Source organism: Muntiacus reevesi, chromosome 12 (assembly GCF_963930625.1).
Source record: "Muntiacus reevesi chromosome 12, mMunRee1.1, whole genome shotgun sequence".
Taxonomy (NCBI): domain Eukaryota; kingdom Metazoa; phylum Chordata; class Mammalia; order Artiodactyla; family Cervidae; genus Muntiacus; species Muntiacus reevesi.
Window position 1 is genome coordinate 47,909,350 of NC_089260.1, and position 13,705 is coordinate 47,923,054.

The 13,705-nt window shown below is 42.1% G+C and overlaps 1 protein-coding gene across 9 annotated transcripts in view; it reads right to left on the bottom strand.

Moving 5' to 3' along the window:
- Positions 1 to 13,705, bottom strand: part of SGK3 (serum/glucocorticoid regulated kinase family member 3) — a 107,508-nt gene that overhangs the window by 43,485 nt on the left and 50,318 nt on the right. For 6 of the 9 annotated variants that reach the window (XM_065902795.1, XM_065902796.1, XM_065902799.1 and 3 more), the window contains one exon: positions 1,771 to 1,987. The exons of 2 other annotated variants lie outside the window; for them this stretch is intronic. In XM_065902795.1, coding sequence (XP_065758867.1) covers positions 1,771 to 1,848 — 78 coding nt within the window. In that variant the 5' untranslated portion in view covers positions 1,849 to 1,987. Of the gene's footprint in view, positions 1 to 1,770; positions 1,988 to 13,705 lie in introns of those variants that run through there. One more of the 9 variants, XM_065902803.1, reaches the window with a different exon arrangement.

Sequence of the window (13,705 nt, forward strand, 5' to 3'; positions counted from 1 at the left end):
CCAGCTCCCTGACTGAGACTCTGGGAGAAAATCACCATTAACGGGCCCCTACCTAGTTAAGAAGGCAGACTGGAGTGGCCAGAGGGTTTAGTTTAACTCCTCAACCCCTCCTGTGACGTGGACTCTGGCAGGGGCCAGGCAACCCAGTGGTCAGAGCCCAGGGCAGACCACTTGAGTGAGGAGCAGTGGAGGGCAGGCAGAGCCTCAGCGGGCTCCACAGCCATCACAGGGCCAAGGGGAAGCTGAGTCAGCAGTCAGTCACCCCCACTCGCCAAGCCAATAAAGAAGAGATTACAGGTCAGTCTATCAACGGCAGATATCAGTGGTGGATGCAGACATGAGGCCCAGGGTTGGATCAGGTCAACCACAGCCAGAGATTCACCAGACCCGTCACTCTACACCTGGAATGGCAAAGATCTAGAGGATGACAAGAATGCCTGGCCTTTGCCAGGCTACCATGAGGTCAGTCATCCACTGAACAAACACTATGAAAGGGGACACCTCTCCTGCCACAAACCACGATGCCAAGTTGGAGAAGGAGCATGTGTTCACGTGAGAGAATGAGACCACAATGAAGAAGACAGCCCAGGCATTTTTACTTAAAAGAACGGCTTGGGTTAAATGAGTTTCTTCATAGTGCTCAGTGGGTGGGGCCTTACAAGGAAGAACAGATCTGTTACAGACAAGATAAATGACAGTTTTTGAGGAAAAGGAAGACAGCAGATCTCTGTACATACTAACAAGACTGCTAGACTAAATACTAATAGTGTGGCATTACACTAAATAGGAAAGTGACTGTTTCCCAACAGTAGTCACTGATACACTGACTCAGCTAAATACCCATGGCTTGCTCTTTATAAAGTCCTATAGTAGATGATAAGAAGGTGATACATTGCGCAGTTGTCTCTGATTCTTTGTGACCCCCTGGACTGTAGCCCACCAGGCTCCTCTGTCCATGAGATTCTCCAGGCAAGAATACTAGAGTGGGTTGCCATTTCCTCCTCCAGGGGATCTTCCCAACCCAGGGATTGAACCCACATTTCCTGAATCTCCTGCATTAGCAGGTGGATTCTTTACCACTGAGTCACCACCATGATGATAAAAAGTAAAATTAGAAATGGACTTTGCCTTTATGGTGAAAAAAGAGATAAATACTAGATTAAATATTTTTTCAATGGAGGTAGAAAATGACAAATGTCAGGACCTCCCTGGCAGTCCAGTGATTAGGACTTCACCTTCCAATGCAGGAAATCCAGGTTTGATTCCTGGCCAGGGAGCTAAGATCTGACATGCCTTGGGGCCAAACAAACAAACAAACAAACAAACATAAAACAGAAACAAAATTATAACAAATTCAATAAATATTTTTAAAATGATCCACATCAGAAAAATCTTAAAATGACAAATGTCTTAAGAAAGATATGTGGAAATTAAGACAGTGGTTCTTCACATGGAATCAATGACTTTCGGAGTCCACAGATCCTGAGAAGTGTATGTGTCACAGAACCAAGTGTATGCACATTTTCAACTGAGAGGGTCTACGGGATAGTTCACAAGCGTCTCTGAAGGGATAGGGAGACAGACAAAAATCTACACTGAAAAGGAAATTGTATTCCATCACAGTACACAGAGAAGACCGTGGGGGACACATCATTTGAAAGGTAAGCAGCCAAGTCTAGGGGAGGCCATTCTAGGTTCAGGAAGAAAAGCAGAAATGGAAATATTCTCTATGTTCAATTTTGTCCCATGAACTTCACATTACATACTTACAGTAAACCTCTTCTTTTTCTCTCTGTGTTCATCAGAGCTGGGGATGCTTACACTTGGACAGCTCTCCTTGTAGTCCATGGTATAATCCCTTTGAGTTTATTGCCTCAGAAGGACACGAAGAAGTGAGTCCAAAGAAACAGTCAGCAGAGGACAAACACAATTAGCTAATCCAAAACATAAAACCTCTTGAGGTAATGGTCAAACTCCATCATGCAACCTTAACCAATAGAAAAAAAAAAAAAAGAACTGATTAGCAAAATGATTTTAAAATACCTTGATTTGTCATTCCTGGTTCACAAGAATCCATTTTATCCTTCTTCTGGCAAGAATTTAACTTTTGATCGTAAGTCTCAGCCCAGGTTAGAGACATAGTTTCTGTTATGTCCCTTTCAATAGCTAAATCACAATCAAGCATTTGAGTCCGGTCTACCTTCTTTTCTACTAAGAATTTCCGGGAGCATTTACACCACGTTTCCTATGGACCAAGGATTAACTCTCATCTGAAAGACTCTATTGTGATGGACTGAGAGCAGGGTTTTCAAAGGGTGGTTTTTAAGTTCCTAGCATCAAGAGGAACTGGTGAAGTTTGCTGCCGATTGGGAACCTGTCTAGTTACCAATTATTTACTCCCATTTTACAAATGAGACAACTGAGACATAGAGAGGTTAAGTGACTTGAAACAAGGTTGTCTGGCTCCCACCAGGCGACCCCCTCCCAAGCTACAGCTGAAGGCCTGGGAGCAGCAACGGCTTCCAAACACTGTGAGAAGGGGTGCTTCCCCATGTCCTGTTGCTTCTCTCACCTCTGCCCCCACCCGCTTAGTCAACAGTCTCTTTGTTCGAGTCCCTTCTACTCCAGTAACTGCACCAAGAATGACCCCAGAAAACTAACCCTCAAAAATGAAATCCATGTTTGATCAATATCCTGATAACCTTACTATGGAGGGAGGGGAGGGGAAACTGACAATCTGGCATATAGTGATACCAAGACCATTCAAACTTCCTGTCCCAGGATGAAGTAAAGGTGGTGAGCAAGGTGCCATAACGTCAAGTATATGATGAAAATGTTGATTTCAAAAATAGTGACCTGGATTGCAGCTGCTTCTGACTGTCCCTGAGAATATGCACAAAACAAATGACCAATTGAAGGCTGTGAATTCTCAAACAAATGTGTGGAAAATCTACGGCTGTTTTAAATGAGTCCTTTTCCCCTAATAGCTGCTAATCTGATAAAACTAAAAATCGAGGCATGGTTTGATGACAAGGGTTGCAGAACCAATCAAACATTCAATGCTATAAAATCTCTTATGCTAACATGAGGGCAAGAGCTGGAAAGGTGAATGACCCTAAATCACAGATGCAGGCACTTGGGCAGATAAAGATGAGGCCTGCTCCTTGGAAGAAAAGCAATGACAAACCTAGACAGCATATTAAAAAGCAGAGACATTACTTTGCCGACAAAGGTCCATATAGTCAAAGCTATGGTTTTTCCAGTAGTCATGTATGGATGTGAGAGTTGGACCATAAAGAAAGCTGAGCACCGAAGAACTGATGCTTTTGAACAGTGGTGTTGGAGAAGTCTGTTGAGAGCCCCCTGGACAGCAAGGAAATCAAACAAGTCAATCCTAAAGGAAATCAACCCTGAATATTCATTGGAAGGACTGATGCTGAAACTCCAATACTTTGGCCACCTGATGCAAAGAGCCGATTCACTGGAAAAGACCCTGATGCTGGGAAAGACTGAAGGCAGGAGGTGAAGGGGACAACAGAGGATGAGATGGTTGGATGGCATCACCAACTCGATGGACATGAGCTTGAGCAAGCTCAGGGAGATGGTAAAGGACAGGGAAATCTGGCGTGCTGCAGTCCGTGGGGTCGCAAAGAGTCAGACACGACTGAGCAACTGAAGAACAACAAGGGTGTTTAACTGCACATTTAGCCAAACACCTCAGGTGAAAGTAGTGACTTGCCCTCTGAGGAGACGCGGCCTCCTAACTCCCCTCCCATAAGCCCTTTCAAATTGTTTCACAATTTCTCTTTACCCCACCTTCCCTCAGGGCCTCCTAATGGGAATTAGATGCCAAAAGAGCCCAGAAAGAAGTTCAAAGCCTACCCTGAGAGGAGATCAACTTTACACCAAAAAATGTACAGAATCTCAACAACTTTACCAGGAGTCTGAGGAGCACATACGGGAGTACATTCACAGTAATCTAAACATAAGATTACTGTGGCCCTAGACACACCCACACGTGCACCCCATCACACTTTCTCCAGACCTTACCTAAGAAGTACCTGCAGCCATTCGCAAGGGTGACTGGCCACTGGGAAAGAGAAGAGCGAGGTTTTTCCAGAGGTTACCAGACACGAGCTCTGAAGTGACCCTAGTCCCAGGAGACCTAAAACACGGCCCACCAATTAGAGCACCCATCTCACTCCAGAAAGCAGGTGAGAGATAAAGTCAACCCTGGTATCTATTGCATGGTGGGTCCAATGGGAGCACTGGCCTGTCCGGTGGTTATTTTCCTAGTCCTAGAATTTTAGTGGAAATAGACACTCTTAGTCACTGGCCAGATGCCCACACTGGCTCCCTGTTCTGTGTCATAAAATCCATTACGGAAAAAAAGGTGAAGGAATCCTTGGACCTCTCCCCCATCTCCCCACAAAGAAAGCAAATCGAACACTACACCACATCCCTAGAGAAGCTCAGAAACCAGTGCCACTGTCAAAAACCTGAGAGATACAGGGGTGTTGATTCCTACTACAGTCACATTTATGGGTCTGTTTACCTGGACCAAAGATCTTAGGGCATGACTGTGGTTGACTCTAAATTTAATCAGATGGTGATACCAATGGGATTTTTGCTGGAGAAAACGAGCACAACCCTTGACATCTAGTAAACAATAACTGACCAGGCAGAGGTTAAGGGGAACAGAAAGTAAGTACTAGAAGAGAAAAAGGAATGATGAGCAATTTGAGCCAGAGGACTAGCTACAGATGCAGAGACTACAGCGGCTACATTTTATTTTTGTTTTTTTCTATCACCTTACATGAAGAACACTAGCAGTGACTCCACGTGGGAGCGTGAATGAACTGGCTGAAGTGACTACAGGACCTTGAGTTTCCTGAGTTAGGAACAGAAGCTTTATGCAGCAAGTGTGAGCGAATGCCAAGGGACAGAAAGAGGAAGACTGCACTGACGTTCTCTTGTTTTTCTTTTCAGATTCCACCCTGATCACACCACACACCATAACCCAGGACAGTGCCGGCCACAGCCCGCACCGCACAGGTTCCCCGGCGCTCTGGCTGCCGGCTGATTTAATCCAGAGAGGCACTGGCGGGACATGGGGTGGAAAGAAGGGGATCAGGACATGCATCTCCTCGCCCTGCTCCCTCATGGGCAGGCTGTGGCATGGCAGCTGCCACATTCCTCTCTCTCTTAAGGCCGAAGCTCCTGTCGGGAGATCCTTTCTTCTATGACCACAGATCTCGTGGGGATCAAATGCACAATTTTCTACCTTGAGTCCTTACAGAAGTTTAAATGATCGGAGTTCCAATTTCCTAATCTAGTAGATGAAGCTAGCAACGCCTACTTCACAAGGTTGTTTTAAGGATTTGCGATGAGTGTCAAAAACCTAGCACTGTTCAGTCAGTCAGTCAGTAAACTGGATCAAATGCATTACAATTTGCTTCAAATGAGTTTTTATTTCCTCATTCAACAAATACTCATTAAGCTTTCATTGCGCAGTAAGCAACACAAAGAGAAAACTCTACCTGCAAGGAACTTGACTGATGGGATAGAATGATAAGCAATACACAATTTATGATAGTTGGTTAAGTATGATTTTAGATGTATGCATGGTACACTCTGAGAACCCACAAACGGGACATGCACGCAGACGGCCATGGATCCTCAGTCTTCTTAAAGATAAAGCCAGGCAGGGATTTCGCCGGTGGTCCAGTGGCTAAGACTCTGAGCTCCCAATGGAGGCGGCCCAGGTTTGATCCCTGGTAAGGGAACCAGGTCCCATGTGTCACAACCAAGAGTTCCCATGCTGCAACTAAAGATCCCTGTGCAGCCAAATAAATAAATTTATTTTTCAAATTATAAAGCCAGGCAGGTATGGGAACAGATGTTTGAAAGATATCGCATTTGTATGCCTCAATTTTCTCTGGAAAAGGGAGTTAGAATCATGGAATTACTGCTGTGAAGAAATCGTACAAAGATCAAATCATCTTTCCACTCTGCTGCTGCTGCTGCTAAGTCCACGCTAGTATCCAGCAAACAGGTGACAGAGCTAGGATTCCAACTCAAATCTGTGACTCCCCAAATCCGTATGTATTCATTTGCTATACCACACTGGCTCTCCTTAAGCTGAGTCAAACCTGAAACCTAACAATATTTAATATTTAGTGTCTAAGCAAGATTATAACCCAGACTGTGCTTTACATGTGTTAATCTGATTGCTCCTCACAACAGCTCCACTGAGAGGAAACCTCAGAGAAACCGAAGCATAAAAAGATGAAGTAACCTCCTAAGGCGGTGGAGTGAGGATTACAACCAGCAGAGGTCTGACTTTAGGAACATTATCCTTTAGATCACACTACCTCGACAACACATGTATGCTCTAAAAAGCCTTCCGGGAAACAGTGAAGAAGGTTCATGGATGTGTTCATGGAAGTAAAATTCTGAAAAAGCAATCTTGCTATGACTGTATACTTAAGGTGTATTTATTCTGTAAAACTGAAGCAATTAAAATTCTGAAGCAATTAAAAATCTAATGGCCAAGCAGCTCAATAAAATGGAGTGAGAAGAGGACTGATATAAGAATCTCACTCTAGGAACGTCCCTGGAAGTCCAGTAGTTAAAACTCTGTGCTTCCACTACCAGAGGCATGGGTTCGATCCCTGATCTGGGAGCTAAGATCCTGCTGCGTGGTGCAGTCAAATAATAATAATGGTAATAGGGAAAATTGTATGTTGGGTACATGGGAACTTCTGTACTACTATCTTTGTTACAATTCTGTAAGTTAAAAAAAAAAACTATTCTAAAATTAAAAGTTTAATTAAAAAAAGGAATCCCACAATAAGAAAGAAAAGAACAAGAGCTATGTGTTCACATGAGAACCAAAGTTGGAACTTTCGGGCAGGTTCAGAGGTATGGAGGGCCTCTCAAAGAGGAACAGGAAGAGTCTGCCTTCGTTCTGCTGGAGAGTCACAAGACCATCTTACAGACTGGTTCCCAGGCCCGCCGGCTGGCCTAAGGGAGGTCACATGGTTCTAAGGAGCCTGAGTTCAGACATGTGTGTGTGAAGTCGCTCAGTCAATTTCCACTCTGGGATCCTATGGACTGCAGTCTGTTAGGCTCCTCTGTCCATGGGATTTTCCAGGCAAGAATACTGGAGTGGGTAGCCATTCCCTTCTCCAAGGGAACTTGCTGACCCAGGGATCAAACCCGTTGTCTCCTGTGTCTCCTGCATTGGCAGGCGGATTCTTGTGCCATGGAGCCATCTGGGAAGCCCTGATACCATGAATGAACTCAGACACGTTCAGCATAACAAAACAAAGTGGGTCAGATGAGAACAGAACTTTCAGAGGATCTTAGGAGTGACAATGCTTTGCCAAGATAATGTCACAGCTAGTAAATATTGTATGTACAGTGGTTCTCAACAGGGGACATCTGTCAACGAATGGAGACATGTTTGGTTGTCATAGTTTGGGGGGCTGCTACTGGCTACAGGTCAAGGATGATGCCATGCATCCTGCAATGCCCCTACAACAGAAAGTTACCTGGTACCCCTCCCCAACAAAATTAACAAATAAGTAACAATAATAAATAAAAGGGATGTCCCTGGCGATCCAGTGGTTAAGACTCTGCACTTCCAAAGCAGGGGATGCAGGTTCGATCCCTGGTCAGGGAACTAAGATCTCAGATGCTGGGCAGCATGGCCAGGAAAAAAAAAATTACCTGGCCCACAATGTCAATACTGTTAAGGTTGAGAAAGTAACGTTTATTGAGTGCTAACACCAGACACTGTTTCAAGTGTTCACATCCAACCCATAACTTACTTCTCACAGCAACCCAAAAAGTCAAGGGTCATTATTCCTGTTTTACAGATGAAGAAACAGAGGCTACCAGGTCTACATCCTCACAGAGCTCTGGGTGGCAGCACTGTGATGTGAACACAGCTCTGACCAAGAGCCCAGTGTGCACACGCTGCCTCTCAATTTCCTAGTTCTGCTGCACACATCCCTTCTAAATCACCTTTGGAGCCAAAGGAATGGAGCACCAAGTGCCCATTAGCCACGGGGTTACAGAAAGAGAGCCGCACACAGGAAAAGCAGCTTTCAACTCCGCCACCAGGAGGCAACACGGAGCGCTGCGGAGACCATCACCCTCAACATCGAATCAAAAGCCTGGTACAGACTGGGCTGTGAGTGGGGGTGGGCCCATCACTAGGACAGTCAAGGGCTAAATTATGAAATAAAGAAAATACCAAAATAGATCTTATCACAGGATTTTTTTTTGAGCATTAATAAATTCAATTTTTTAAAATAATGGCCCTGTGAGACTTGAACTTATGGTTGAAGGGGGAAGGGATAGGTAGGGAGTTTGGAATGGTCCTATACACACTGCTATAATTAAAATGCATAATCAACAAAGACCTACCGTATAGCACATGGAACTCTGCTCAATGTTATGTGCCAGCCTGGATGGGAGGGGGATTTGGGGGAGAATGGATACCTGTATATGTATGACTTAGTCCCTTCCCTGTCCATGTGAAACTATCACAACATTGTTAATCGGCTAAATCCCCAAAACAAAATGTTTTTGGTGTTAAAAAAATAAATAAAAATTAAAAAAATATTGGGGTCTATGAAAAGCAGAAATATGAAAAAAGGTAAAATTTCATGATAGAAAACTCCAAATTCAAGTTATATTAAAAATGTTAGATAAATATTGATTAAAATAGACAGATACTAATTAAGACTTATCTTCCCCCTTCATCACCATGTTCACCTTTTTGTCCACTGTATGCAATTATTGGCCTGGATGGTGTCCATCTTTGTTTCAGACAGCAAAAAAAAGAAAAAAAAAACCAACACCAAAAAACCAGCTCATAAGAAAGTCAAAAGATTCTTCTGCTTTTCCCTCTACAATAAAAGAAGAGACCTTCTTAACTCATTTCTTCCACAATCACCAAGACTGTTTGGTATTGACTAGTGGGCGCTACCCAAAATTACAAGGTAGGTGCGTTCATAACTATCAGCATCCACTCAATTCAACACGGCAGAGAAGGGTCAGTGACTCGTACCAAAGCACAAAGCGAATTTAATAATGATCCTGTTCCAAGCAGAAGGAGCAGGCCTGGAGGTCCTACAGGTTTTCTTCATCTGCAAGGACACGACTGGACACTGTGTGTTTGGAAACAAGGATCCAAAGAAGGGAACTGACAATGACAGTGGAGGAAGAGAAAAGAGAAAATTCATGCAGACCCTGGGCATGGCTTGGGGACTGGTATGAAAACTGCTCTGGGGAAGGGAGATTTACCTAGAGAATTCAAGAAAAATAATTGGGGGGATGAGGGCATGAATTACTCCCAAGAAGGCTACAGGTCAAGTGGATAGATGTGCTTTTAAACTATATTAAAAGCACCTTCCTAGGACATTCTTACTCCAAGCCAAGTGGTTACTTCATTGAAAGTTTACGTAACTGTATATAATCTAAATCTGTTTACTTCCCCCTCACAGCTACCAGCTCCAAATATACTGGAAACGTTTCAACAGAAACAAAGCACCTCTTTGTCACATCTATAAATTAAGTTCATTGCAGAAGAACTGAAAAATCTAACAGGATCTGCCAAATGAAAGATACATAGTAACCTCCCCAGCCTCACACATGATGAATCAGTTACAACTTTTCCTGTTTTGCTGCTTTACTCTAATTCCCACCCCACCCTCCTCTTTGATTTCGCTCTCATTCTGTAATCACAAAACAGTCCTAGTTTTCCCTAGGTATACTGCAACTCTTATTTGAGACACCTTTTATCCTGATTCTGGATAAGAACAGTGATATAAGAATCAGAAATAAAGTTTGTGCACAATATCCAATGTGGGGACACAATACAGAATAGTCTGCACCCAGCAATTTGATAGGAGTGTTCCAGAATCTGGACAAAAGTTACATGAATTTGTTGGTTTTCTGAAACTGGCTGCATTTTATTAAAGACACTTAAGGAAGGGACTGAGTGAGTAGGCAGAAGTGACTGCTGACAGTCTGTTGTTCTCCAATATTAAAATCAAAACTGCTAGGAGAAAGAGGAAGGCCTTAAACTCATGCCAACTAACATGTCCCTTCACTGGTTCCAGAACTGACAGTGCAAGGATGTGAACTGCAGCAGCAATGCTCTGCTCTACCCTCATCAGCCTCCCAAAGCCACTATCTTGGGGTCCCCATCAACCAGAACCTGCCCTATTCTCAGCTTCCCACGCTTTTCCACTGTCGGGGGGAGGGGAGAGGGAGCACATTCCCATCCAGAACACTTCCAGAGATGATTCTCTGGGGGACTGTGATCACTGGCAGGGAAATAGGTAGATGGGTGCCTACACGAGGCAAGAGAAAAGTGCAGGGGCAACTGACACAAAACCAGCAGTGGTAATAAAACGCAGCAGGCCCTAGGAAGCCTAGGATAAAGCTGCTTCTGACTGGGGAGGTTGGGAGAATTCAGATTGAGGAAGCACCAAAACTACAAAAAAAAAAACCACACAGGAAAACAAAAACCTACCAAAAAAACCCCCCACAAAGACAACAGTAACCATCACATCTCAGAGTGTCCTGGGAGCACCTCCAGCTTTCTATCTCTATTCTTTTCTAACCTCATTTCAATCCCTTCTTCTCACAGTAGCCAGAGCAATTTTTTAAACCATTGCAAATCTGCTAATTTCACTCCTTTGCTTAAACTCTTTCCATTGCTGCCACCTGCCCTTAGAATAAAATCCAAACTCTGAATTACTGTCAACAGCCTACAAGCACCCATGTGACCTAACCACTTCCCACCTCTCCAGCTGCCTTGCACCAGGGCCCTTACCCCTGCAATCACTGGACTCCAATCAGGACAACTTCTCCCGAGGGTCCCACTCACTGAGCATGTTCCTAACCCCGGTCTCTGGTCCCTGGGTCCCCTCTGCCTGGATGGAAGGCTTTCTCTTTAGCCCTTCACATTGAGGCCTTTGTTCAAAGGTCACTTTCTCCTACAAGCCTTCACGATCACCCTAACTAAAGTGCTCCTTCCTCAAATCAATCTTCTGTCATCTTCCTGGGCTTTCCATTTTAGTATTTACATCTAAGATAGCATGTGACTTGTTTATTGAGAAGCACCGACTATAGCACAAAAATTGTGACTTCTTTACCACCATACACTCAGTAAGCCCCAATATACATTAGCTTGTTTATTCTTTCAACAAACGGGTGGAAAGAAACACTTAGGAATTCCAATTTGCCAAAGTATGTAAGTAAGATCTTCAAAGCAGCCACTGCCTCATTATCCCTTCATCAGTCTCCAGAATCACCCATTTCTCTTTCACTAGATCAATTCTATTACCATAGATACTAATATACTACAGTATCTTAACAAAATTTTCCTTAAACATATAGATTTACTTAATTTAACAGAGAGTTACACAGTGCTTACCAAGTGCCACAGATATATAATTAGTCTATGCTACAACTTTCAATATTTGCATGAATGATTCTATCTGATAACACCCTTAACTAAGGTGTTTTATAAACAAAGAAAACTCAGGGTAAACATAGATGATTATACAGTGTGATAAAGGATACTTTACTCCAAAGCAAATATTTGCTTTCAAGGTTCTTTTTCTGACAGTAAAACTTCACTGGTTAGCACATTAGAAGAAATTTCCCAAAGACAAAATTTACAATCAATTACAAATTTAAATTATAGTACACTTTCAATTTTAAATTGTAGTATGTTTGCTTTAAATCCTGACATTAGCTGTTGCTAGTAAAGATGCAGATTTTTACCTTAAAGTTTTAGCATTTCAAAAATTAGGTCTTAACCTAATAAAAAAAATGGGTAGAAGATCTAAACAGACATCTCTCCAAAGAAGACACATAGATGGCTAATAAACACATGAAAAGATCCTCAATATCACTAATTATTAGAGAAATGCAAATCAAAGCTACAGTTAGGTATCACCTCACACTGGTCAGAATGGCCATCATCAAAAAATCGACAAAAAATAAATGCTGGAGAAGGTGTGGAGGAAAGGGAACCCTCCTACACTGTTAGTGGGAATGTAAATTGGTACATTATGGAAAACTGTATGGATGTTTCTTAAAAAACTAAATATAGAACTATCATATGATCAACAATCCCACTCCTGGGCATATATCCGGAGAAAACCATAATTCAAAAAGATAAATGCACTCCAATGTTCACTGCAACACTATTTACAATAGCTAAGACAAGAAAGAAACCTAAATTCCAAGAAAGGAGTGAATAAAGATGTGGTACAAATATACAATGGAGTATTACGCAGCCGTAAGGAAGAATGAAATAATGCAATTTGCAGCAATATGGAATAGACCTAGAGATTGTCATGCTGAGAGTAGAGAGACACAGAAAGACAAATATTGTATGATATCACCTGTATGTAGGATCTGTAAGAATGGTAGAAATGAATTTCTTTACAAAACAGAAAGAGTCACAGACGTAGAAAAGAAACTTACAAACCTATGATTGTAGAAAACAAACCTGTGGAAGGGAAGGGGGATAAACTGGGAGATTGGGAATGACATATACACGCTACTATATATAAAATGGATAACTAATAATGACCTACTGTATCACACAGGAAACTCATTCTGTAAGGACCTATATGAGAAAAGAAGCTAAAAAAAGTGGATATATGTATATGTAAAACTGACTCTTTGTTGTATACCTGAAACTAACAAAACACTGTAAATCAACTATACTCCAAGAAAAATTGTTTTAAAAATCCACAAAAATTAGGACTTAACATATGTGTATTTTTTTCCCTACCAACTCTTTCCTGTCAATAGAAACTACAGATTCATCCCAGCAATGGTAAAATAAATTTAGAAGATACTTGTAAGAAAATAAATTAGGCTAATAAGTGCCCTAGAATGGAAAAACTCCAGTTGAGGTTTGGGAGGCAAGAGAGAAGGAAAGAAAATTAAACTGCAGAAATGTCTACACAAGTTCCGTAAACAAGTTTTAACCCATTAGGGAAAAAAAAATCACAAGTAAAATAAAAGCCCTCACTCAGCCGCAACATGTGCAAAGGCATGTTTATAATGAAATGAAGCAAAATATATGAAACCAAATGCTGAGAGAAGACTTAATAAAAACGGAAGCTTCAACAACAGACAAATTCAAGTATCTTATATCTATCACCTTTCTCTGAGGAATTTAAAAGGTTCTGGCATATATCCTCTCTATATATCCAGAAAATAAGCAACAAAAGAAGCACAAACATTTCATGAAACAATGAAGGAAAAGAAGGTAAACTGCTCTCAGCAGGTAAGAAGAGAATGTTCAGCATTCCAGCTCAGAAAACAAAGGAAGCAAGTATTATTTATGTCAAGAGATGCAAATACAAAATACAGCTTAGGAATAATTCCTCACAAGAACATCCAAAGCTGCAGATGGCTCCACGAAATCTATCTTGTTCTAATGGTTTTCTGAGTGAGTCTGTGTATTTTTTTTTTAAACTTGGGCATGGCTGCCTACATGGGTGTTGGGTCTATTGCTCTCCCTTCCAAAAACCCAGACCTCAGTAACTTCATTAAGAATCTTTCTAAAAAAAAAAAAAGAATCTTTCTAGAACTGAGCTTCCCTTGCCTTCTTCCTGGAGTGTCCACCTCGTAGAAATGATGGTTGAGGCTCAATATT